Below are 22,713 nucleotides of genomic sequence, written 5' to 3'. Positions count from 1 at the left end.
TCAGGGATTTCCTTGGTGGTCAGTGGTTAAGACTCACTTTCCAATTCAGGGCGTGTGGGTTTGATTTCTGATGGGGTCAAAAAATCAAAACATAAAACAAGCAATGTTGTAACAATTTCTATAAAGAGAAAAAAATAGTCCATATAAAAATGTTTTGTAAGATTTATTTATTCTTTTCTTTTTATTTTTGGCTGCTCTGGGTCTTCCTTGCTACACCTGGGCTTTCTCTAGTTGCCGGGAGCCAGGACTACTTTTCCTTGCAGTGAGCTGGGCTTAAGTAGTTGTGGCACACAGGCTTAGTTGCTTCCAGACATGTGGGATCTTCCCTGACCAGGGATGGATTCTATGTCCCCTGCACTGGCAGAGGGATTCTTAATCACTAGAACACCAGGGAAGCCACGCCCCCAAAAAATCTTAAAAAAAAAAAAGATGTTCAGAGTGAGAAGGGGCAGAGGGAGGCTGAGTAAGCCCTCAGTCTGAGGAAGGCAGAGTTTCAGCGGGGACAGAAGAGCAGGCATTGCTCTCTGGCTACCCTGCTGCTTGTTGTTCCTTCTTCTCCATTAAGGGGAGGGGTCTAAAGTTTGGAATGAGGGCACAGACAGGGAGCTTGCAGGAGAGCTGGGAGTGGAACACAGCTGTCCCACGGTGGAGGCTGGAGCCAGTGAGTAGCAGTGGGGGGGGAGGGGGGTCCTCCTGGAGTCCTGAGACATGTGTTGGTTCATGAGTTCAGTAAATATTTATGGAGCAGCTACCATGTGCATAGTCCTGTTCCAGTGCTAGGATGGAGCAAGGGATGAAACAAAGTCCCTGAGCTCATGGAACTTACATTCAACGAGGAGGAAAGAACAAACAAATGTATGATCGGTGGGAGTCAAAATAAAGATAAGGAGACAGTGATCGAACAATTGGTGCTGGGAGAGGGCTGGCATTTTAGGGAAAGTGGTCAGGGGAAGCCCCTGTGATGAAATGAGCAGAGAGATGAATGAAAAGATTCAGGGATCAGATCTGATAGAGTACCTGAAGAATGATGGACGAAGGTTCGTGACATTGTACAGGAGGCAGTGATCGACCATTCCCAAGAAAAAGAAATGCAAAAAGGCAAAATGGTTGTCTGAGGAGGCCTTACAAATAGCTGAAAAAAGAAGAGAAGCTAAAGGCAAAGGAGAAAAGGAAATATATACCCATTTGAATTCAGAGTTCCAAAGAATAGCGAGGAGAGATAAGAAAGCAATCCTCAGTTATCAATGCAAAGAAATAGAGGAAAACAATAGAATGGGTAAGAGTAGAGATCTCTTCAAGAAAATTAGAGATGCCAAGGGAACATATTATGCAAAGACAGGTACAATAAAGGACAGAAATGGTATGGACCCAACAGAAACAGAAGATATTAAGCAGAAGTGGCAAGAATACACTGAAGTGTACAAAAAAAATCTTCATGAACCAGATAACCACAATGGTGTGATCACTCACCTAGAGCCAGACATCCTGGAGTGTGAAGTCAAGTGGGCTTTAGGAAGCATCACTATGAACAAAGCTAGTGGAGGTGATATAATTCCAGTTGAGCTATTTCAAATCCTAAAAGACGATGCTGTGAAAGTGCTGCACTCAATATGCCAGCAAATTTGGAAAACAGCAGTGGCCACAGGACTGGAAAAGGTCAGTTTTCATCCGAATCCCAAAGAAAGGCAATGCCAAAGAATGTTCAAACTACCGCACAATTGCACTCATCTCACATGCTAGTAAAGTAATGCTCAAAATTCTCCAAGTCAGGCTTCGACAGTACATGAACCATGAACTTCCAGATGTTCAAGCTGGATTTAGAAAATGCAGAGGAACCAGAGATCAAATTGCCAACATCCACTGGATCATGGAAAAAGCAAGAGAGTTCCAGAAAAACATCTATTTCTGCTTTATTGACTATGCCAAAGCCTTTGGCTGTGTGGATCACAACAAACTGTGGAAAATCCTTAAAAAGATGGGAATACCAGTCTACCTTACATGCCTCCTGAGAAATCTGTATGCAGGTCAAGAAGCAACAATTAGAACTGGACATCGAACAACAGACTGGTTCCAAATTGGGAAAGGAGCATGTCAAAGCTGTATATTGTCACTGTGCTTATTTTACTTATATGCAGAATACATTATGCAAAATACCTGACTGGATGAAGCACAAGCTTGAGTCAAGATGGCTGGGAGAAATATCAATAACCTCAGATATGCAGATGACACCACCCTTATGGCAGAAAGCGAAGAACTAAACAGCCTTTTGATGAAAGTGAAAGAGGAGAGTGAAAAAGTTGGCTTAAAACTCAACATTCAGAAAACTAAGATCACGGCATCTGGTCCCATCACTTCATGGCAAATAGATGGGGAAACAATGGAAACAGTGAGAGACTTTATTTGGGGGGGCTCCAAAATCACTACAGATGGTGACTGCAGTCATGAAATTAAAAGACGCTTGCTCCTTAGAAGAAAAGCTATGACCAACCTAGACAGCATATTAAAAAGCAGAGACATTACTTTGTCAACAAAGGTCTGTCTAGTCAAAGTTTGTTTTTCCAGTAGTCATGTAAGGATGTGAGAGTTGGAACATAAAGAGAGCTGAGTGCAGAAGAATTGATGCTTTTGAACTGTGGTGTTGGAGAAGACTCTTGAGAGTCCCTGGGACTGCAAGGAGATTTTAAGGAACTAGTCAATTTTAAGGAAATCAATCCTGAATATTCATTGGAAGAACTGATGCTGAAACCCCAATACTTTGGTCACCTGATGTGAAGAACTGATTCATTGGAAAAGACCCTGATGCTGGGAAAGATTGAAGGCAGAAGGAGAAGGAAATGACAGAGAAGGAGATGGTTAGATGGCATCACCGATTCAATGGACATGAGTTTGCATAAGGTTCGGGAGTTGGTGATGGACAGGGAAGCCTGGCATGGGGCAGTGCACGGGGTCGCAAAGAGTCGGACACGACTGAGCGACTGAACTGAACTGAAGTGGGAGCAGGCTTGACGTATTCAAGCAAAAGGAGACCCTCGGGCTGAAGCCAGACGAGGAATCCAGATGAAGTCAGGGGTGGGGGCAGGCATGCAGCACTTTGCAGCCATGGGGAAGAACTTTGGACTTGATGCTGAGTGTTGAGGGAAGCCGTTGATGAACAAATTTACCACACAAGAGCTGCTGGCATTTGATTTTACCCAAAGGGGTAAAAGGTAAATTATGTAAAGAGAACAATTTGATATCCATGCATGGCAGGTTCCAGAACAGCTTTCTTCATGGGTGACTGTGACCATTTAGGAAAAGATTAAGATGTGATCCTTGAATAGCAGCCAAACCCTCTCTTCCCGCCGCCATTGTCATTGGATGGCCCCAGACAATTTATCTTGATCCAGCAAATCATTTGGCATTTGTCCTTATAAACAAGACAGAGATGTGACCTGGATGATAGAGATGCAGATTTAAAATTGAACAATTTTGATAAAGCAGAGGCAGTCTCTGTGGGTGCATCCCAAAGCTCCATCCTTGGGCTGCCTGGTATTGTCATGAGTCCCGTGAATGGAGACAGCAAAGCTGCTTTTACCCTGCAGATGGCTGCTGGCTGAGAGGCAGGTCCAATACAATGGGTGATGAAGCAGATTCAAGGCAGCCTTGACAGATTGTAAAGTTGGGTTGAAACCAACAAGATGAAATTCACCAGAAATGAGTGCTAAATCCTGTGTTGAGGTTGTGAAAAAAAAAATTGGTTACATAAGAATTAGACGGGGGAAATATGAATAGATGGAAATTTGTGAGAAAGAAAGGAAAAGGGATAGAGGAAGGGAGGAAGGAAGGGAGAATGAGAGAAAGAGGAAGGGAAGGAGGGAGGGAAAGAGAGAAAGAATCAATCAGGTGATTTTGTTCACAAGCTCATAATTATGTGTCCTTGTCAGGAGAGCCAACAAGGCACCTAACCAAGAAAAAAGCTTGACCTCTGAGGGATGGGGAGTTCCTTACCCGAAGTGTCCAGGCCCCTTCAGGGCACCATATTGTGAGAAAGAGAAGGTGACAAGCAAGAGAAAATCAGAAGAGGGATACAGATTAGTGAGGATTTGACCAAGTTGAATGGTAAAGATGACCAGAAACAGGAAAGAAGGAGAGATTGGTGGGTGCCGGGGCAAGCTTCCAGTGTGGAATTCATACGTGCAGTTCTAAGCATTTGGTTTGCCCAGGGATGAATATACTACCGGGCAGTGGTGAGCCTCACCCTGAGGGTGAACCTCACCCTGAGCCAACAGCAACATCTGTTGCGCTCCAGTAAAGCACCCTTTGCATCATTATCTCTTTTAATCCTTACAATAATCCTGTGTGCAGAGATTACCACAACTCTCATCTTAAAGGAAGGCTGTGGAGCAGAAGGCTAAGGAACTTGCTTAGAACTCAAGAGGAGGAAGAAGCTAGACAGAACTCGGACCGGGGTTATTCCCAACGGGACTGCACCCTACCTTCCCAGCACCGCGCAGGTTGTTTGTGCGGAGAGGACCGCGCAGTTCTTGACAGTTTTTGGAGACACTCATGAGCAACTCTTTGTGTTGTAAGCAACAGCAATTCTCCCTCCCCAAATTTTGCACCCAATTTTGAGGGCTCTGGAACTCCGAGAACCCCAGTGGACTGACGCTATTCGCTACACTCCCTTGCAGCCGGGGGTCTGGGCTCGCAGCAGGGGCTGCGGAGTGGGCTGCGGGCATCGAGGGGGCGGCGCCCGGAGGCCCGCGGGGTGGGGCGCCGCCTGCAGGGGGCGCTGGCGGCGGCTCCGGGTGGAGACAATCGCGCTGAGCGGCCACCGCAGCCAGAGCGGGAGCCCGAGCCGCGCGGCGCGGCGCTGAGCTGGGGCTGAGCGGGGCCGGCCGAGCGGGGCCGGGCGGGAGCCATGGGCCGCTAGGGCCGGGCCGAGCCCCGCGATGCCGCCGCCGAGTGGCCCCAGCGTCCTCGCGCGGCTGCTGCCGCTGCTGGGGCTGCTGCTCGGCGGCGCCTCCCGGGCTCCCGGCAAGTCGCCGCCGGAGCCCCCCAGCCCGCAGGGTGAGTCTTGGTCGGGAGGGGCACTGATCCTGGGCCTGCCTACCCCTCCTACCCTCGATCGGGACCCGCCCGCCAGCCGCTTCTTCGCGGCGCTTGTGAATTGAGGGGTATTCTATTCCCTGGATTTGGGTGGGGGGAGCTAGGCGACCTGGGGTCGTCGCTTACGGGGGAGAGGAGGGAGAGAGAGGCAGACCGCCGGACGGGGGTCTCGGGGAGGCACAATGGGGAGGGCCGGGGTCCCCAGGCTCCGTGCCACCGCCCCCTCCTGCCTTGTTTTTCTCGCTCCTGGTCCGCGAGGCGCTGCTGCCAGAGCCATTGTCTATCGGAGACACCCGCCCAGGGGCGGGCTGGGGCGGGCGCCCGCTCCGCAGCCCCCAGCGGGTTCCTCGCTCCCGACTCCCGCTGGGTTGGGGGCGCAGGCAGCGCTGCCACCCTGGGCCCGGACGGGGGCTGGGCGCCTGGAGCTGGGTTTGAAGGGAGGAGGGTAGAAGGGGGAGTGGGTGAGGCGGTGGGCGGATTGGCTGCTCGAATGGGGTTCTTCACCCTGGAGCCTAACTGCCCCCCGCCGGCCCCAGGTTCAGAATTTGGGGTGCACCAAAGAAACGCCGGTTGGCCCGTGATGGAGGAGGGGCTGCAGTTGGGGGGCTGTCTGGAAAAAGGGGTACGTTGATTCCCAGCTCAAGGCGCATGGCAGGGCTGTGGTTGGTGGAGGAGCCATGCTGAGCTGGCTGACTGGCTGTGGGCAGTGTCGGCTGGAAGGGCAGGTGCCTGGGTCCCCGTCCAGCAAGCCTTCAGCCACTCCTGCCCCAGCCCGCCCCCAGCTCACCCCCTCCTCCTCTTACCTCTTCATCGCGGTGGAGGAGACCCTCCCAGCGCCTCACGGGCCCAGGTGTGAGGTGGGGGCGGGGTTGGCTCCTGCCGCGGGAGAGGGCGGGAGGGCTAGACCATGACTCCCTACCGATGCCAGGGTTCTCAGGGGTGTCCACGCCACCCCAGCCCTGCGCCTGCCTCCTAGTCCCTGACCCCCACCCCCCTACCCCAGCCACTGTCCTCCCCACTCCTGCCTCTGAGCCCCATCCCAGCCTGACATGGTGCTCTCTACTCTTTGCCTTTCCATCAAGGAGCTGGCAGGAAAAGCAGGGGGGGTGGGTGGTGTCTGGATGAGGGAAGTAAGGTCCGGATGAAGGGAGGGGGTCGGATTTCCTCCTGGAATGAGGCAGGGCTGAAGCCTGGACTGGCGGATCCCGGGTGGAATGTCAAGCTTTGAGGAATGGGGAAGGATCTCCCTGGCCTCAGTCTCCCCTGCTCTCTGCAGGGGTGGAGGCTCTGATGGGTAGGAAGGGGCCCTGTTTTTTCAGGAAGCCTCTTCCTCAAGAGCTGCACACCTGAGGAGGGAGCCCAGGGAATTGGCTGGAAATGAGCCAGAAGAGGGGGTTCTCCCAGGTTGCCGGCTAGGGGCGCAGGTTGAGGAGAAAGGGGGACTCTGCTAGGCACCTGCCCATCCCCTCCCCAGCTTGGCATTGATGCCTCCTCAGGCCTTACCTGCCCACCCCTGTCTTATTCCCTAGGACCCCTTCCCTTTTCTGAGGCTCTGGCCCTTGAACCCAAGGCATTCCTTCAAATGAACATATTCCAGACTCCCAGGTCCCTTCTTCCCAGCTGCTCCATCCAGCTGCTTCTAGCCTGGGGTAGGGGTGGGGAACCCGAAGCCCCTCTGGCTTCTCAGAATTCCTGCTGGGTGGTGGTGGGGAGAGTGGGAGTGTGGACAGGCTCAGTACCCAGGAGAACCAGAAAGCAGGAAAGGGTCAAGTGCATGCACACCCACCCTCTGAGCTGGGCTCTGGCCTGGGAGGCGAGAGGGAGGTGGGCTCAGGCGAACAGCTGGACGGGATGCCAAGGGCAGGCGTGGCGCTGGCCCTGGGGTTGGTTGAAAGCCTGAGACGAGACACCTGTCGCTGTTGCGTGTCAGACTCCACGTGAGGCCCCATGACCTCCTCGTGCCCTGCTGCCCTCAGTTCCGGGCTCGTCCTTCTGCACCTGGACTCTCGTAGGTTTGTGTCTAGCACCCCGCCCACTCCCCCGGGGCCCCCACACTGCGGCCTCTGTACCTTTTCAGGCAAGATACCTACTCCCATTCTTAGCAACAAGAGAGGGGTGAGGATGTTCTTGAGGAAGAACTGCGCCGAGTAGGAAGGGGTGGTTAGCGCTGTGGGTCAGAGAGGATGCTGCAGAATCCATGAGAACAACTCTGGCCTGGTCCCTCCTCTGTCAGCCCCTCTGAGCTCAGGACAGCTGCAGGCCCATCCTGGCCAGACCATCCTGGGGCTGCAAAAAAAAGGCCTAGACTTCACTTCCAAGCCCCCTCCATACTGGTTACCCTTGGGCCTGTGTCGGCCCCCCAGATCTCCTTCCCCTTGCCAGGGCCCCAGCTTGCTGCCCATCTCCTGGGAGGAATGAGGGCGTTGCCATGGTGACTGGCTGTAGCTGACCAGCTGGGAGGGGGCTGGCAATCCCTGTGAGGGGGAGGGGTCAGGGGGTACTTGTTGGAGCTCAGGGGTTGTGTGAGTCCCTAAATCTGAAAGGAGACAGGCTCATGCACAGGATTCTGGGAAGAGGCTGAATGATGGGAATGGCCAGCCTGCTGGTGTCCCTTTCTCAGGTTTTTTCTTGAGAACCCAAACTCTGCCCCAGCCCCTCTTCCTCCCTTCCAAATGACTGACTCTTGACCGCTTTCCTCTCTGCTCCACTTGCAGATCCCTGGTTTGCCGGTTATTCATCCTTTCTCAGCTCTCCTTCCCTCTCCTCTCCCTGACACCACCCCCATAGAGTCCAGTGGTTAAGGATCTGGGTCTAGAGACAGACTCCCAGGTTTGGATCCCAGATCTCCTGCTTAACTGTAGGGCAAGAATCTAAACCCTTTGAGCCTCAGTTTCCTTAGATATAAAATGGGCTACAAGCATATTTTATTGGGTCTAATGCATCACTGACTGTAAGATACACCATTATTTATTTCACGTGCCAGCAAAAAAAAAAAAAATGCTGCCGGATTACAATTATGATATCATCAATCTTAGGCACAGCCTGAGTTCAGAATGTTAAAATGTCAAAATGTGCATGTGTTAGACTTGATGAAATTTGTTAATAGTACTGCCTACCTCACAGGCTAATGTGAGGTTAACATGAGGGCTCTATAAATGCTGGCTCATAATACCTTGTCTAGCCTGGGTCCCAAAGCCACTCCCAACCACAGCGCCCTCTTCTGATCTTGAGGCTCCCCCTGGGTTTCTCATGCCCCCTCCCTCCTCCTTACTCCCCTCACCCCATCTTGCCCACAGAGATCCTGATCAAGGTGCAGGTGTATGTGAGCGGGGAGCTGGTGCCCTTGGCCCGGGCCTCAGTGGATGTGTTTGGAAACCGGATGCTGCTGGCTGCCGGCACCACGGACTCAGAGGGCGTGGCCACACTGCCCCTCAGCTACCGCCTGGGCACCTGGGTGCTGGTTACTGCTGCCCGCCCTGGCTTCCTCACCAACTCTGTGCCCTGGCGTGTTGACAAGCTGCCCTGTGAGTGCAGGGGCAGCTGGAGTGGGGGGGGGGAGCAGCTGACCCCATCAGCCCCTTCCCAAAATAGCTCTTGGGGGCGGAGGGGCAGGCTTTCTAGCAGTTGCTGCCTGGGCTGGGGTATGCAGAAGGGGCTGAGAGGATGAAGTCACTGGGATTCAGATGGTGGGAGTGCCTGGCCTGGGGGAGGGGGGCTTTCTCTGAAGCTGACAGGCCACCCCTCCTGCAGTGTATGCGTCAGTCAGCCTCTACCTGCTCCCTGAGCGGCCGGCCACCCTCATCCTCTATGAGGACCTGGTGCACATCCTCCTGGGCTCTCCTGGTAAGACTCTCCCTTCTCCAGTCCCCTCTCCTCCACCCACTCCAGCCTCCCTTCCCTCTCCCTGACCTGGGTATAGAGTGCTCCCCTCTGCCACAGTTTGGCTGGGTGCCCTTGGGCGAGTCACTTAACCTCTCTGAGCCTCAGTTAGTTCCTCAGTAAGTGCGAATATTGATAGGATCTATGTTGTCAAATTGAGCTAAGGGTTAAATGGCATCAGGCAGGCGAAGAACAGCACAAAAGGTGGTCAATTAATACCTGCTGTTTGGGGGTCTTCTCGTGGTTTCTGTTCTCCCTCTTCTACCATTAGAATTCCCACTTCCTGCCACCTTGTCTTCAGTGGATCTACAGGCACTTCTTGTGCACCTACTGGGTGCCTATGTTCAATACTAGGGTCAATCCACAGACACAGAACACCTATCAAGTGCGAGGCCTGGAGCAATCCTGCAGTGGACCTTGTCCACCCCTAGACTTTCGGTCTCACCCAGTTGATACTTGCTGCAGCCCCTGTGCTGTGCCAGGTACTGTGTGCTGGGGGATAATGGTGAGGAAGAGCTAACTGGCTCCTCGCCTTGTGGAGTTCACTGACAAACAGAAAGACAGAACATTGCAAACCCTGAAATAACTACAGAGTAGGCAGGGCTGTGGAGTGGAGGGCAGCTGCATTCACTACTGAGAGGACCTTCATGTGGGACAAGGGCAGGGTGAGAGGATCTGGCGAAGGGAGCTGTGGGACAAGTGGCTCATGAAGAGGGAGCAAAGGCACCTTCACTGGAGCGGAATCGAGATTCAGGGGCAAGGACTTCCCTGGTGGTCTAGTGGTTGAGAATCTACCTTCCAATGCAGGAGATGTGGGTTCGATCCCTGGTCTGGGAACTAAAATTCCATATGCCATGGGGTAACTAAGCCCATGTGCTCTAGAGCCTGCATACCACAACTAGAGAAAGTCCACACGCTGAAACGAAGAACCCATGAGCCACAGCAAGACCCAGCAGAGCGCCCCCCTGCTCCCCCAAAAAATAGATGCAGGGGCAGAAAGGGACTGTAAGGGTGTTCTGGTCTGGCTGTGCAGGAGGGGTGCCTGGTGTAGACTGGTTGATGCAGCCAGGCAGAGGGTAGCTTCCATCTGGCTAGTACTGGGGAGCCAATGTGGGTTCTGAACGGGGTGCCTCCCCTCCCCAATTTATATTCTTATCTTGAATCCTTATCTCCACATTACTCTTGTATGCTCATCTCCTTCTCTCTGATCCCGAACCAGAGGCTTCTAAAATGTCTTTGGAGGTTTCTAAAATGCCAGAGGAACCCTTTATTGCCCCCTAGCTGAAAGCCCTCCCACGGCTCCCACTGCTTTCAGTAGAAAACCTAGACTCTTTCACAAAGCTGGCAGCGCCCTCCATGAGCCTGTGTGCTGCTGGCTGCCTTGCTTGCCTCCCACTCCAGTCACCTGTCTTCCCCCAACCAGCCAGTTGCCTCATGCCCCAGGCCTTCCCCCTGTCAGTCCTCTGAGAAGTCCCTTCCCACTTTCTTTCCTGCCTGAGTCTTACTCACCCTGCAGGGCTCCATAGACTATTTCCAAGATGGGCAGAGCAAGCTCCCCTTGCACCCTGCTATTTCAAGAGAGAGGCAGGATGTTATGGTGAGTGAGGGGAGGGGTCCTGGTACCCGATTGCCTGGGCTTCAGTCAGGCTCCAGTGACCTTGGGGAAGTTACTGAACCTTTCCTGCCTCTAATTCTGCATCTTTAAAATCGGGCTGATAATAAAGGCACCTACCTCAGGAGCTGTTGTGCTAATTACAGGGGTTAATGTAAGTAACCTGCTTAGAACAGTGCCCAGTATATCTTAAAGCTTAGTAAATGTTAGCTACTACCATATTATATTGGAATATTATTTATACATTCCCTCTGCTTCAAGACAGACAGACAGACAGACACACATCCAAAACCTAAGTTGTTAGATGCAGGAGCCACATGTAGCTATTTAAATTTGAATAAATTAAAAATTCATTAAACTTCTTAGAGTTAAAAATAAATGCAGTTCCCCAGTCCCACTAGCTACGTGTCAAGTACTTAACAGCCCTGTGTGTCTAGTAGTTACTGGAGCAGATTTCAGGGCCCTGCCCCTTCAAAGTTACCATTCTAAGCCTGCCCAGTTCTCTCCCCAAGTTACCACCCTCCCTGGCCTTCCCACGTGTTCTGACCCATTGGCTCCCCTTCTCCTTAGATCAGTGGTTCACAACCTTTCTGGCACCAGGGACTAGTTTTGTAGAAGTCAGCTTTTCCACAGACCGGGCTTGGGGGTGATTTCAGGATAATTCAAGCACATTACCTTTATTGTGCACTTTCTTCCTAATCTAACACCACTGCTGATCTGACAGGAGGTACTGTCCATGGCCCGGAGGTTGGGGACCCCTGCCTTAGCTACTTGCTTTCTGTTCTGGTCTCTGGGGCAGCTTGTGCCTGGCCAGGCCACTGCAGCCCTTCTCTCCATTCCAGGTGCCCGCTCCCAGCCCTGGGTGCAGTTCCAGCGCCGGGCTGCCCGCCTGCCTGTCACTTCTACCTACAGCCAGCTCTGGGCTTCGCTCACACCTGCCAGCACCCAGCAGGAAATGCGGGCTTTCCCTGCCTTCCTGGGCACGGAGGCCTCCAGCTCAGGTATGCTGGGTGCCAGCCACAGAAGGGATTCCGCCCCCCATCCCCCACTGCGCCCCGCCACCACCAGGACTTAGCCCTCAGCCCTTGTGTCCCCTTCCTGCAGGCAACGGCTCCTGGCTGGAGCTGATGCCCGTGGCCGCTGTGAGTGTGCACCTGCTGGCAGGTAATGGGACAGAGGTGCCGCTCTCAGGCCCCATTCACCTATCCCTGCCAGTGCCCTCAGAACCTCGTGCCCTCGCCGTGGGCACCAGCATTCCAGCCTGGAGGTTCGACCCCAAGAGTGGTGAGTGCCTGGGGGGTGTGTGTGCAGGTGCTAGAGTTTGGGGAAAAAAAGTGGGACTTAAGTTGGGGACACTGGGTTTGCTGAAAGCCCTGCCTCTCCCAGGGCTGTGGGTGCGCAACGGCACAGGTGTGATCCGAAAGGAAGGCCGGCAGCTCTACTGGACCTTCATCTCCCCTCAGCTGGGGTACTGGGCAGCCGCCATGGCCTCCCCGACGGCTGGTGAGAGTTGGGGGGGCAGCAGGGACTGGGGGTGGTGGTAGAAGGGGAGGGGGGGAGAGTGGACTCCTTCTGAATGCCAAGAGGGACAGCCACCCCTGGGAATGCTAAGCCCTCGCCTGGCACAGGGCTGGTCACCATCACATCGGGCATCCAGGACATCGGCACCTACCACACTATCTTCCTGCTCACCATCCTGGCAGCCCTGGCCCTGCTCGTGCTCATTCTGCTGTGTCTGCTCGTCTACTACTGTCGGTGAGTGCCCCCTATCCCCTCCCACGGCCTCCCGATGCCCAAGCCCCCTCATCCCAGCCATGGCCTGAGGCCTGCTCCATGCCTGGTCTTGAGCCAGGTGCTGGGGCCCCAGAGATGCATAAAACACCACTGGGATTCTTAAGGCGCTGCCAGGAAGGCACTGTATATGCATATGTAAAGACGAAAAGACTGGTGACTTCAGAGAAGTCCGGGAGAGGAGGCACGAGCTGCAGGCCAGGCCCCTCCAGAGACCATCTGCAGCTGCTTCTACCACCCCAGCCCCCACTTCCAGGGGACCTGAGGCCACACATGCCCCTGGTTGGCCTAGGTTCCTCCCCGGCTTTCACTGTACCTGCCATGAACCACGGAGTGCGGTTTACCCCGAGGTGGGATCCCGATAGATACTGCTGCCTGCTGGACCTCCCACAGACACTCCAACTCTGTCCACAAACCTCTCCCAGGGCTCACCTGGGCTCCCCATCCTCTCTCCTGAGTCCCAGGCATTGTTAGGACCCCTCCAACTATACCCAACCCATCTTCCAACTTCAGGGTCAGGGACCCCCACCCTTTCTGACACCCTGATCTGCCCCCGTGTCTCCAGGAGGCGCTGCTTGAAGCCGCGGCAACAGCACCGCAAGCTGCAGCTCTCCGGCCCCTCTGACGGTAACAAACGAGACCAGGCCACCTCGATGTCCCAGCTCCACCTCATCTGTGGGGGACCCCTGGAGCCCGCGCCGTCCGGGGACCCCGAGGCTCCACCTCCAGGGCCCCTCCACTCAGCCTTCTCCAGCTCCCGGGACTTGACCGCCTCCCGGGACGACTTCTTCCGTGCCAAGCCGCGCTCCGCCAGCCGCCCGGTGGCCGAGCCTACGGGTGCCCGCGGGGGCGAGGGCGCCGGGCTCAAGGGCGCCCGCTCCGTCGAGGGTCCCGCCGGGCTGGAGCCAGGCCTGGAGGAGTACCGGCGGGGGGCCCCGGGGACCCCGGCCTTTCTGCAGGAGCCGCCCTCGCCACCGCCGCCCTTCGAGCACTACCTGGGCCACAAGGGGGCGGCCGAGAGCAAAACCCCCGACTTCCTGCTGTCGCAGTCGGTGGACCAGCTGGCGCGGCCTCCGTCGCTCAGCCAGGCCGGGCAGCTCATCTTCTGCGGCTCCATCGACCACCTTAAGGACAGCGTCTACCGCAACGTCATGCCCACTCTGGTGATCCCCGCGCACTACGTGCGCCTAGGAGGCGAGGCGGGCGCAACGGGGGCAGGAGAGGAGTCGGCCCCGCCCGAGGGCGCGGCCCCCGGCCCCGCACGCCCTTTTCCCCAGCCCGACCCCCAGCGCCCTCTGATGCCAGGCCACTCGGGCGCGGGGGGCGAGGGCGGCGGCGGTGGTGGCGGCGAGGGCTGGGGGAGTGGGCGCGCGGCGCCGGTCAGCGGCTCGGTCACCATCCCGGTGCTGTTCAACGAGTCGACGATGGCGCAGCTCAACGGAGAGCTGCAGGCCCTGACCGAGAAGAAGCTGCTGGAACTGGGCGTGAAGCCTCACCCGCGCGCCTGGTTCGTGTCCCTCGACGGGCGCTCCAACTCGCAAGTGCGCCACTCGTACATCGACCTGCAGGCGGGCGGCGGCGGCCGCAGCACGGACGCCAGCCTGGACTCGGGCGTCGACGTGCACGAGGCGCGGCCGGCGCGCCGGCGGCCCCTGCGGGAGGAGCGGGAGCGCGCCCCGGCCGCCGCCCCGCCGCCGCCGCCGCCGCCCCCGCCGGCGCCCCCGCGCCTGGCGCTCAGCGAGGACACGGAGCCGAGCAGCAGCGAGAGCCGCACAGGCCTCTGCTCCCCGGAGGACAACTCGCTGACGCCGCTGCTGGACGAGGTGGCGGCGCCCGAGGGCCGGGCGGCCACGGTACCCCGGGGGCGGGGCCGCAGCCGCGGGGACAGTTCTCGCAGCAGCGCCAGCGAATTGCGGCGCGATTCGCTCACCAGCCCGGAGGACGAGCTGGGGGCGGAGGTGGGCGACGAAGCGGGCGACAAGAAGAGCCCGTGGCAGCGGCGGGAGGAGCGGCCGCTCATGGTGTTCAACGTCAAGTAGTGCCCGGCCTGGCGCCGCCTCCGGGCCGGCCCCCGCCCCCTCCGCCCGGGCCCGCCCCCTGGGTGCGCGCTCCGGGGGGCCGCGGGGGCCCTCGCCCTTAGCCCCCAGCCCCGCCTGGAAAGGGGCCCGGGGCCCTGCGGAGCTGTCCGGTGGTATGTGCTGGGTAATGTCTTGGGAGGGACCCGTGTCTGCCTCCGAGAGGGAGGTGAGGGAGGGGGGACCAGAACCTCGATGGGAGGTGCTGGGGAGGAGGGCAGGGTGGGGGGAAGCAGTGCCTGTATAAACGTGGCTGTACATAGAAAGCTCTATCGTGGGAAAGCAGGAGGGGCAACGAGGCCTCAGCTGCTAGCCTGAGGGCCGGGAAGGGAGGGAGCGTTCTAGCGGACCCCTGGGAGGGTAGGGGGTGCTGCTTGCTGACTAGCCCACCTCTGGGCTGCGATGTCACAGGGCTGGAGGCTGGGGCGGCTCCGGGGACTAGGGAGTAATGTGATGGGATCACTGTGGGCAACAGCAAATATAAAACTGGTGAGATGAACTGCTGTGTGTCTTTCTGTGGGGGTTGGGGAATGTGGCCACTGGATGGGGACCCTGGCTCACGGGCCCCTGGGGAGGGCAGGCAGAGTGGCCAAATCAGACACTGTTAAGAAAGTGTACAAACTTTATTGCAGCACGCATACGCACGCGCTCACACACACACACGCACACACACCCGTGGATAGGAAAAGCACCTGGCCACAGGGTTGACAGAAATTGGGGGAGGGGATGGCAGCTTGAAACATGGCTTTTGCCACAGCCCCCCTCACCTTGGCATAGGGGAGGCCTTAGATTGAGGCCCCACCTCCCAGGGTGATGGGGGACTCAGAAGGGAGTCTGGGAGAATGTGGTGGGGGAGAGGTGCTGGGGAGGCCTGAGCAGTGGGGACCCTCTGAGCAGGGTCCTGAGGGCTGCCAAGTGTCTTCAGTCCTCAGGCCCTCCTCACAGCAGCTGTCTTGGTGTCGGGTCCCTCCAAGGAGCGTCCCAGCGCAGGGCCTCCCGACGGAAGCACTTGGTCCCCTTGGCTCCGCAGCGGAAGCCACTGGGACAGCAGTGACGCCTGTCCCCACAACAGGTGCCCTTGATGGTCAGAGTAGGGGGCGAGAGTTGGACGTGGCAGGACCTGGCCCAGGCCTTTACCCAGCCCCTGGGTGGGGGGTGGCACTGACCTGGCGGTAGGGGCAGCAGGCCCAGCCCCCTTGGCTGTCTGGGCAGCAGGTCTGGTTATCGCGGCAGAAGTGCCCCGCCCCACATTCCACGTTCCCCGTGCCCACAAGAGGACCGCTGGCCAGGCGGAGGGCAGGGTGTGCAGGGTCCACCTCCTTCTCACAGGATCGGGCCTTCACGTTGCAGGTGTAGCCAGCTGGGCAGCAGTGCTGGCGGTCCTCACAGCACACGGCCTACAGGGCACAAAGGGGCCTCGCACTCTCACCCCCACTAACGTCCCCTCCCACCTGAGACGGGGCCCCGCCCTGACCAGGACTGGGCAGGTGGGTACTCACGTGTGGCAACTGACAGCAGGCCCAGGCCCCCCTCAGGCTCGGGCAGCAGGTCTGCCCCACCGGGCAGCTGGTGTGCTGGTCACAGCCCATGTCTCTGGGGTGGGACGGGGAGGCCCTGCGGGCAGGCACCTTGTCCAGTCCGGTCACCACCTGGTTCCCCCTCTTACAGTGCCCTCCAGCCACACACGCATAGCCCTTCGGGCAGCAGTGCTGGTGGTCCGAGCAGCAGACAGCCTGGGGAGGTGGCAGAAAAGGGTGGTTTAGGCAGCTACTCTGGGCCAGAGCGCTGAGCCCCTGCAGCCCCCAGCCTGCCTCTCCTGCTCGGCTCCTCCAGCTGGGCATGACTGTGACTGAGCTGGGGTCCCCCGTGGGCTGGGCAGAAGGCAGAAGAGCAAGGCAACAGGAGCCTGGCCATGTGCCCAGGCCAGGACACTGCCCCCCTCCCCTAAATCATCCCCCTCCCCAGGCACCTCTGGGGCAGGACAGCAGCCCCACTCCCCAGTCGTGAGTCGACAGCAGGTAGTGGAGGAAGGACAGCTGGTGACGTTATCACAGGGGACATCCCCCTCCACGGCTCCGGAGTCCGGCAGGCTGAGGTGGGCTGGGGCTTTCTCCATCCACGGCACCCGGCGGGTCCCCTGTTCACACACACCCTTCTCTGTGTCACACCTAAACCCGGATGGGCAGCAGTGCACGTGGTCCTCACAGCACACGGCCTAGGGTGGCGGGAGAGGGGACAGTGGGCCTGAGGGGACTGGCTGGCGGCTGCCCTCTGCTCAGCGTGGGCCACTCCCCACTCCTCGGTACCTGCACAAAAGGGCAGCAGCCCCAGGCCCCGGACTGTAGGCGGCAGCAAGTGTAGTCGTCTGGGCAGCTCACCTCCATGTCGCACTTGACATCCTGCACTGTGAGACAGGTGAGGCAGTGGGTCAGCAGTGGTACTGGGGACCCTCGGGGGTGCCCTCCCTCTGCCAGCTCCACAGCGAGAACCAGATACGTAGGAGGGAGGGTATGGCTCAGGCCACCCCTGGCAGTGATCCTAAGGCGAGGCCCAGTGTGGACGGAAGGGGACTGTCCCTGCTTCAGCCCCTCCATGCATGCGGCCGTCTGTCCCCAGCCCCATATCTGTTCACTCCTCATGGTGTAGGTAGAATGGGGTCTGCGGTCTCCCCTGGTACCTGTGTGTGCGGGCAGCTTGGTGAGGAGGTCCGTAGCGTTCTCCTTGGAGAGGCACTTACTCTGGGTCAGGTCACACACACTGTTCTGGGGGCAGCAGTGCAGGTGGTCGGAGCAGCAGATGGCCTGGGTGAGGGCAGGGTCTTTGGGATTTCCAGTCTCCCTGGTGCAGGAAGCAGCCAGGCTGACAGCAGGCACTACCCCAAGTCTACCACTAGGGGGTGGCACGAGTCCTGAGCAGTTAGGCTCCCAGCTGCCAGCCAGCCAGCCCCAACCCTTGGAGTCACTGCTAGGTAGGTGGGTGTCCAGGCCAGGTGACTGCGGGCACACAGTCCAGCTGACTATAGCCCCTCACTTACATTGGGCATCGGGCAGCACCCATACTTTCCAGTGGGCAGCTTGCAGCAGGTAGAACCATCAGGGCACTGGGACTGTCCATCTGGGCATAAGATCACTGGAAGGGGAGAGAAAGGTGAGGGGCAGCCAGGGTGGAGGGAACAGTCTCTCCGGCTCTCTCCAACTAGGAGTTACAAAAGGTCTTTCTTCACCCCAGACTCATACCTCCTTACCTGAACTTTTAGTCTTGTGTGCAGGCATCTTCTTAGCCAGGGGGTGGGTGCCTATGGCCGAGAGACAGCGGCCACGAGCCAGGTCACAGGACGTGCCATGGGGGCAGCAGTGTATCTTGTCTTCACAGCAAGAAGCCTGAGAGGAGATGGCCCTGATTCTGTCTTTGCTCCCTCCACCCCTTCCTCTGCCCACACTGCCTTCCCCCTCCACCCTCCGTCTTCCCAAAGTTGTACCTGGGGCATGGGGCAGCATCCCCAGGAGCCATCAGGCATGGTGCAGCACGTGGAGGAGTTGGGGCACTGGAACTGTTTGTCGGGGCACTGGACGGCATCCAGGGGCTTGGTATCTGTAGACAGGATGACCCAGGACTCCGCCCAGTCAGTGACTATCATTCCCCCCATCACTAAAGGAGCTGCTGGCACCAGCACCTTCCAGCCCAGCTACAGGAGGATTCAGGGGCTGGCACTAGGGCTCAGGGCTCCCCCGGCTCTCTTAACCCACTGTCCCCCAGGCCAGTCATTGTACCAGCAATATGCCTCAGGGCAAGGGGATCCACTGACTGGGTAGGCATTAAACCAGTGCAGCTTTTGGGACTTCCCTGGAGTCCAGTGGTTAAGACGTCACCTTGCAGTGCAGGGGGTGTGAGTTGATCCCTGGTCAGGGGGCTAAGATCCCACATGCCTCAAACCAAGCAAAACCAAAATAATATAAATCAGAAGCAATACTATAACAAATTCAATAAAGATTTTAAAAACGGTCCATTTTTAAAATCTTTAAAAAAAAAAACATTTCAACTTGGCCTGTCCTCACCCCCACAGTGCTTGGTCCTGGGCCTGGGGTCTTTCATTCTCTTCTGACCCCTCCTCATCCCTCTGTCCAGAGCAGGGTGTGTGGGGGGGGGTGTTGCTTAGTACAGATGTCATACAAATGAGGGCACAAAGGCAGGAATCAAGGTCACTCTGCTGGCTGGGCTCCTGGATGCTCCAGATTCTTCTGCTCCCACCTCCCTGCCCTCCACCTCCACCTCTGCCGCACCTGATCTTTGGAAGCAGGACCTCCCGTCAGCGCTGCAGTGGAAGCCCCGGGGGCAACAGTGGCGGCCATCCCCACATGACACAGCCTATGGGACACAGAAGTGCCTTGGTTACCGAGGCCCATTTCCCTGGGAGGGTGGGAGAGTGCAGGAAAAGTGTAAATGCCGACCCAAGCTTCTCCACAGACCTAACGGCACCCTCACCTCTGGAAACGGGCAGCAGCTGGAGGTCCCCGAGACAGTGAGGATGCAGGAGTAGCCAGGAGCACAGTGGCCATCGGCCTGGCAGGGTCGGCCCAGACGCTGGCTCAGCACAGACGGCCGCTGGTCCTGGGAGGCAAGACGAGGAGATAAATCGAAGGACTTGAGCCTGGCCCACTCCTATGGCCAATCCAAGAGGCCCGATCCCAGGCTGCCAGCTCTTTGCCTGGGCCGTAGGGCACTCACCGGAACGGGATTGCAGCAGCTGTAGGTGGCTCCATTTGGGTCCAGGCAGCAGGCCACAGGGCAGAGCTGACCGTCTGGGCACTGTGTTCCAGCCACCAGCCCTGTCACTAAGGCCACCCAGCTCACCAACGTCCACATGGTCCACCTGCAAAGTGCCAAGAAGCATTTGGCAACTGGCTTAAGCTGAGGCCACCCTTGATTCTGGGACCAGTCACTGCCCCCTGCTGAAGGCCCAGGACCATCTGAGCCTCCACAACAACAGCCTGTCAGGGCAAGAAGAAAGATGCGGGGCTTGAGGCTCAGCTTCCTACGTGTGTCCTGTGCGGGGGTCACACGTGCACCAGCGAGTGTACATCCATGAGCATGAATGTTGGCATGAGTACGTGAGTGAATCTGTGTCCCCAGTGCATGGCCTAACAGTTGAATCTCTGTGGCTGAGTGTGTGCAGATGTGGGTATGTGAGAGTCCGGAAGATCTGTGGGTTTTGTGGGCCTGAGCTGTGGGGACGTAAGCCACCTCCATGGGGGTGGGAAAGACATCAGTTGCCCTAGGAAGAAAGAACTGAAGTCTCCCCTTGAAGGAAAGCCAGGGTTTCACTTCCCAAGCCAGTGCCTCCAGTTGCCTCTTCACCCAATGCTGCGTTCACACCTGCCCTCTGCTAAGGCCTGTTGGCAGGGGAGGGGAGGTCACATGATGACATGATCAACCACGGGGTGGAGAAAGTTGTGAAAAAGGAAGCATGATGTTGACAGAGTCTGGGCTGCCTTCCCCAAAGGCCAGCCACCACCTGTCCGCTGACTGTCCCCTCCCCATCCAAAGGAGACGCATAGGCTTAGTCAACCTTCGGGGCACCTGTGCTCCATAGGCCCCCAATACCACCAGGCCCTTTCTTTTTAAAATTTTTTAATTAAAAAAATTGGGGGGGCCATGCCCATGCAGCATGTTGGTTCTTAGTTCCCTGATCAGGGATTGAACCCATGCCCCCTACATTGGGAGCTCGGAGTCTTAACCACCAGACTGCCAGGGAAGTCCCACACCAGGCCCTTTCAGGATCCTCAAACATCCCCACCACCCTTCCCCTCCACCTCTCCCCATCCTGAAGCAGAAACCCAGCTGCATGTAGACAGCCCATGTGTACCCATCAGGCTGCCATCCACATCAGCAGAAGGAAGCAAGCCTCATTCTCTGAAGGGGAGTGGCCTTTCACTTCCTGAACAACTCTTCCCCCAAGCTCAGCCAGCCCTGCTAGTTCAATGGGGCAGGCCCAGAAGATCTTACCCTGTCTAGAGGGGCCAAAACAGTCATGTGTGCTGAACCTTTTAGAAGCCAGTGACAACATTCTACATATTTTCTTCTTTTTTTTCTGTAACAACCACCCAAAGTAGGAATGATTACCTTTACTTTTCTAAGGAGGAAACTGAGGCTCAGAGATAGGAAGTAACCCGCCCATGTCATATATCAAAATATAGAGATGACAGGCTCTGATGGCTCCAGAGTATATTGGACCTGGGTTCACAAGTGGTACCATGGACAGTGCCTGGGACTGGCTCCCCCAAACCCAAGGAGGATAGAAGCCTGGTGTCCAAGCAGAGAAGAGGGATAGAAATGTTTCTCTGGGCAAGTGGACTGGACCCAGATAGAAATGTGGGGTACAGGGGCTGCCTGGATACTGCACATGAGTGCTAGAATGAAGGCCTCAGAAGTTGCTTCCTGTCTTTAGGCCTCCGTTCTCAGTGAATCTATGGGTGGACACTGCACACTTTGTGTGGCAGGGAATAGCACACACAGGGTCACTCACATCCTCTCTCCCTCACCTCGCTTTCCTCACTGCCCTCTCCCCAACTCAAAGACCACCCCCAGGAGGCTATCTCCTGTACAGGAGAGGCTGAAGAAGACTGGTCCTGGACCTTGGCCCCTTTCACTCTCTTCCCCAATGCCCACAGCTCCCTGGAACGGGAGCTGGCCGCCCTGCTTTTTAGGAGTCCAATCATAACCCCCTGCAGACTCGCTGGGCTGCCCTGGCCAGGAGGGATGCCTGTCTGCACACATTTCTGACTACTCAGCACCCTAGTGATTCATTTAGGTACATCCTTCTTCCTGGGTATCCTGGGGTTTGGAAGTAGTGTACGCTTCTACTGAATACACATATATGTACGCGCGCACACACACACTCAGAACCAGAATGGGGAAGAGGGAACCCAGTTCATCTCAGTAGGGTTCCAAGTGGTGACCTCTCACCCCAACCAGACACTGCCACTACAGAGAGGGAGGACACTGCCTCTTCAAGTCCCCAGCTCCGTCATCTTCCACTAGGTGGCAGCCCCCCACTTCGAGTGCCAGGAGAAAGATTTCCCAAAAGGTGAGCCAACCCAACAGCGGAGAGAGCAAGAAAAAGTGGCCGGGGGAGGCGGAAGTTAGCCCCAGGAGAGGAAGTTAGAGAGAGTCAGACACGTCCCAGGGGTTCAATCACCATTCCCAAGTCCCTACTGTCTTTGAGAAGACCAGGGTCACAAGCCCCACTCCCAGCCCTCTGAGCTTGGGGGCCAGGGGCGGGCGCCTCGCTTGCTGCCAGGCGCAGCGGGGACTGCCCACCAGCACCACTACCAGCACCTGCCGACGGGGGCGGAGTCGACTCAAGAACAGAGTGATCTCTGCTTTGGGAGAAGGGGCTGCAGCTTCCAGGGGTGCTGGAGAGAGAGCGAGCCCCTTCTAATGGGGGTCACTGCAATTACTGTTTACTCCCACCACCCATAAAACTCCCTCCAATGCATCGGAGTTTCTATAAGAGAATAATTTTTTGTATCCCCGCTGAAACTCCAGAGGAGCCCCATCTCCCGCGTCCCCCAGGCTGGGCCCCTAGGAAGGAGCAAGCGAAGTCCACCCTCCTTACCTGCGTCGGGGTCCGCGATCGCTGGGTAGCCGCGGTCAGGCAGCTCATCCACTTGGGCCACTCGGCTCGATGGCCCACCCACTTCAATTTCCATTGGTCAGGTGTCCGGAATGTCGCACTCCCATTGGCTACTCGTCGACGTAAAGGCGGGGCCAACCTGGGATCCTGTGTTTCTTTTCCTACTCAATTCACTCCCCTCCCTCTTTCCTCTCTCTCCCCAACCCCCCATTTCTAGGGATCATGTGATTGGAGAATCATGTGACGCCCTGGGACGGCTCAGCCTGCTTGCGGGTGCCCGCTGCCTTCTGTTAACCCATCCCGAGAGTCAGCTCCTTTCCGGGGACATTGAGAGCCAAGAGATCTGTCCCTTAGTGGGTGCGTTCAAGAGCGTTTAAGGGGTGTCTCTTGGATTTAGAACAGTTGTGCATCCTGTCTCTATTCTGTTCATCCCATGCAGATTTAGTGCTCGGCAGCCGGGCCCCAAAGGGGACTGAAGGAGAGTTGTGAGGGCAAGGATAAACAGACCTCAGGTCCTTTCCTCAAGGTGCTCACAGCAGGGGATGGGGAGGGGGTAGGAGAATCGTGTTCCAGGTGCTCCAGGTGTGTGTAGAGAAGTAGTTGGTTAGATCTGAGCAGGAAAAAAGTGCCACCTT

General features: G+C 57.1%; 2 protein-coding genes across 2 annotated transcripts; one reads left to right on the top strand and one right to left on the bottom strand.

The window, feature by feature from the left end:
- The first annotated feature begins 4,924 nt into the window (after positions 1-4,924).
- Positions 4,925-14,409, top strand: FAM171A2 (family with sequence similarity 171 member A2). The gene is made up of 8 exons (XM_052658421.1): positions 4,925-5,049; positions 8,385-8,612; positions 8,839-8,931; positions 11,422-11,580; positions 11,684-11,863; positions 11,966-12,082; positions 12,208-12,334; positions 12,936-14,409. The coding sequence occupies exons 1-8, from the start codon at positions 4,932-4,934 to the stop codon at positions 14,407-14,409; spliced, it is 2,496 nt and encodes an 831-aa protein (XP_052514381.1). The 5' UTR covers positions 4,925-4,931.
- Positions 14,410-15,053: 644 nt separating this feature from the next.
- On the bottom strand, positions 15,054-22,152 carry GRN (granulin precursor). Its single transcript, XM_052658437.1, has 13 exons — positions 22,061-22,152; positions 19,171-19,315; positions 18,928-19,053; positions 18,726-18,810; positions 17,924-18,036; positions 17,690-17,825; positions 17,480-17,574; positions 17,123-17,246; positions 16,752-16,849; positions 16,415-16,660; positions 15,945-16,178; positions 15,612-15,842; positions 15,054-15,522 (listed from the first exon to the last, which is right to left on the bottom strand). The coding sequence occupies exons 2-13, from the start codon at positions 19,306-19,308 to the stop codon at positions 15,385-15,387; spliced, it is 1,764 nt and encodes a 587-aa protein (XP_052514397.1). The 5' UTR covers positions 19,309-19,315; positions 22,061-22,152; the 3' UTR covers positions 15,054-15,384.
- Positions 22,153-22,713: the final 561 nt, after the last annotated feature.

The sequence above is a fragment of the Budorcas taxicolor genome, chromosome 19, assembly GCF_023091745.1.
Source record: "Budorcas taxicolor isolate Tak-1 chromosome 19, Takin1.1, whole genome shotgun sequence".
NCBI lineage: Eukaryota > Metazoa > Chordata > Mammalia > Artiodactyla > Bovidae > Budorcas > Budorcas taxicolor.
Note: the sequence above shows the minus strand (reverse complement) of the source record. Positions and strands in the feature narration are given on the sequence as shown.

Coding starts and splice junctions, on each gene's coding strand:
- FAM171A2 (XM_052658421.1), top strand. CDS start 4,932: ATGCCGCCGCCGAGTGGCCCCAGCGTCCTCGCGCGGCTGCTGCCGCTG. Junction 8,932..11,421: donor CATCCTCCTGGGCTCTCCTG/GTAAGACTCTCC, acceptor TCTCCATTCCAG/GTGCCCGCTCCCAGCCCTGG. Junction 12,083..12,207: donor CATGGCCTCCCCGACGGCTG/GTGAGAGTTGGG, acceptor CGCCTGGCACAG/GGCTGGTCACCATCACATCG.
- GRN (XM_052658437.1), bottom strand. CDS start 19,308: ATGTGGACGTTGGTGAGCTGGGTGGCCTTAGTGACAGGGCTGGTGGCT. Junction 17,826..17,923: donor GATGCTGCCCCATGCCCCAG/GTACAACTTTGG, acceptor ATCTCCTCTCAG/GCTTCTTGCTGTGAAGACAA. Junction 15,523..15,611: donor CCTGCTGCCCCTACCGCCAG/GTCAGTGCCACC, acceptor CTGACCATCAAG/GGCACCTGTTGTGGGGACAG.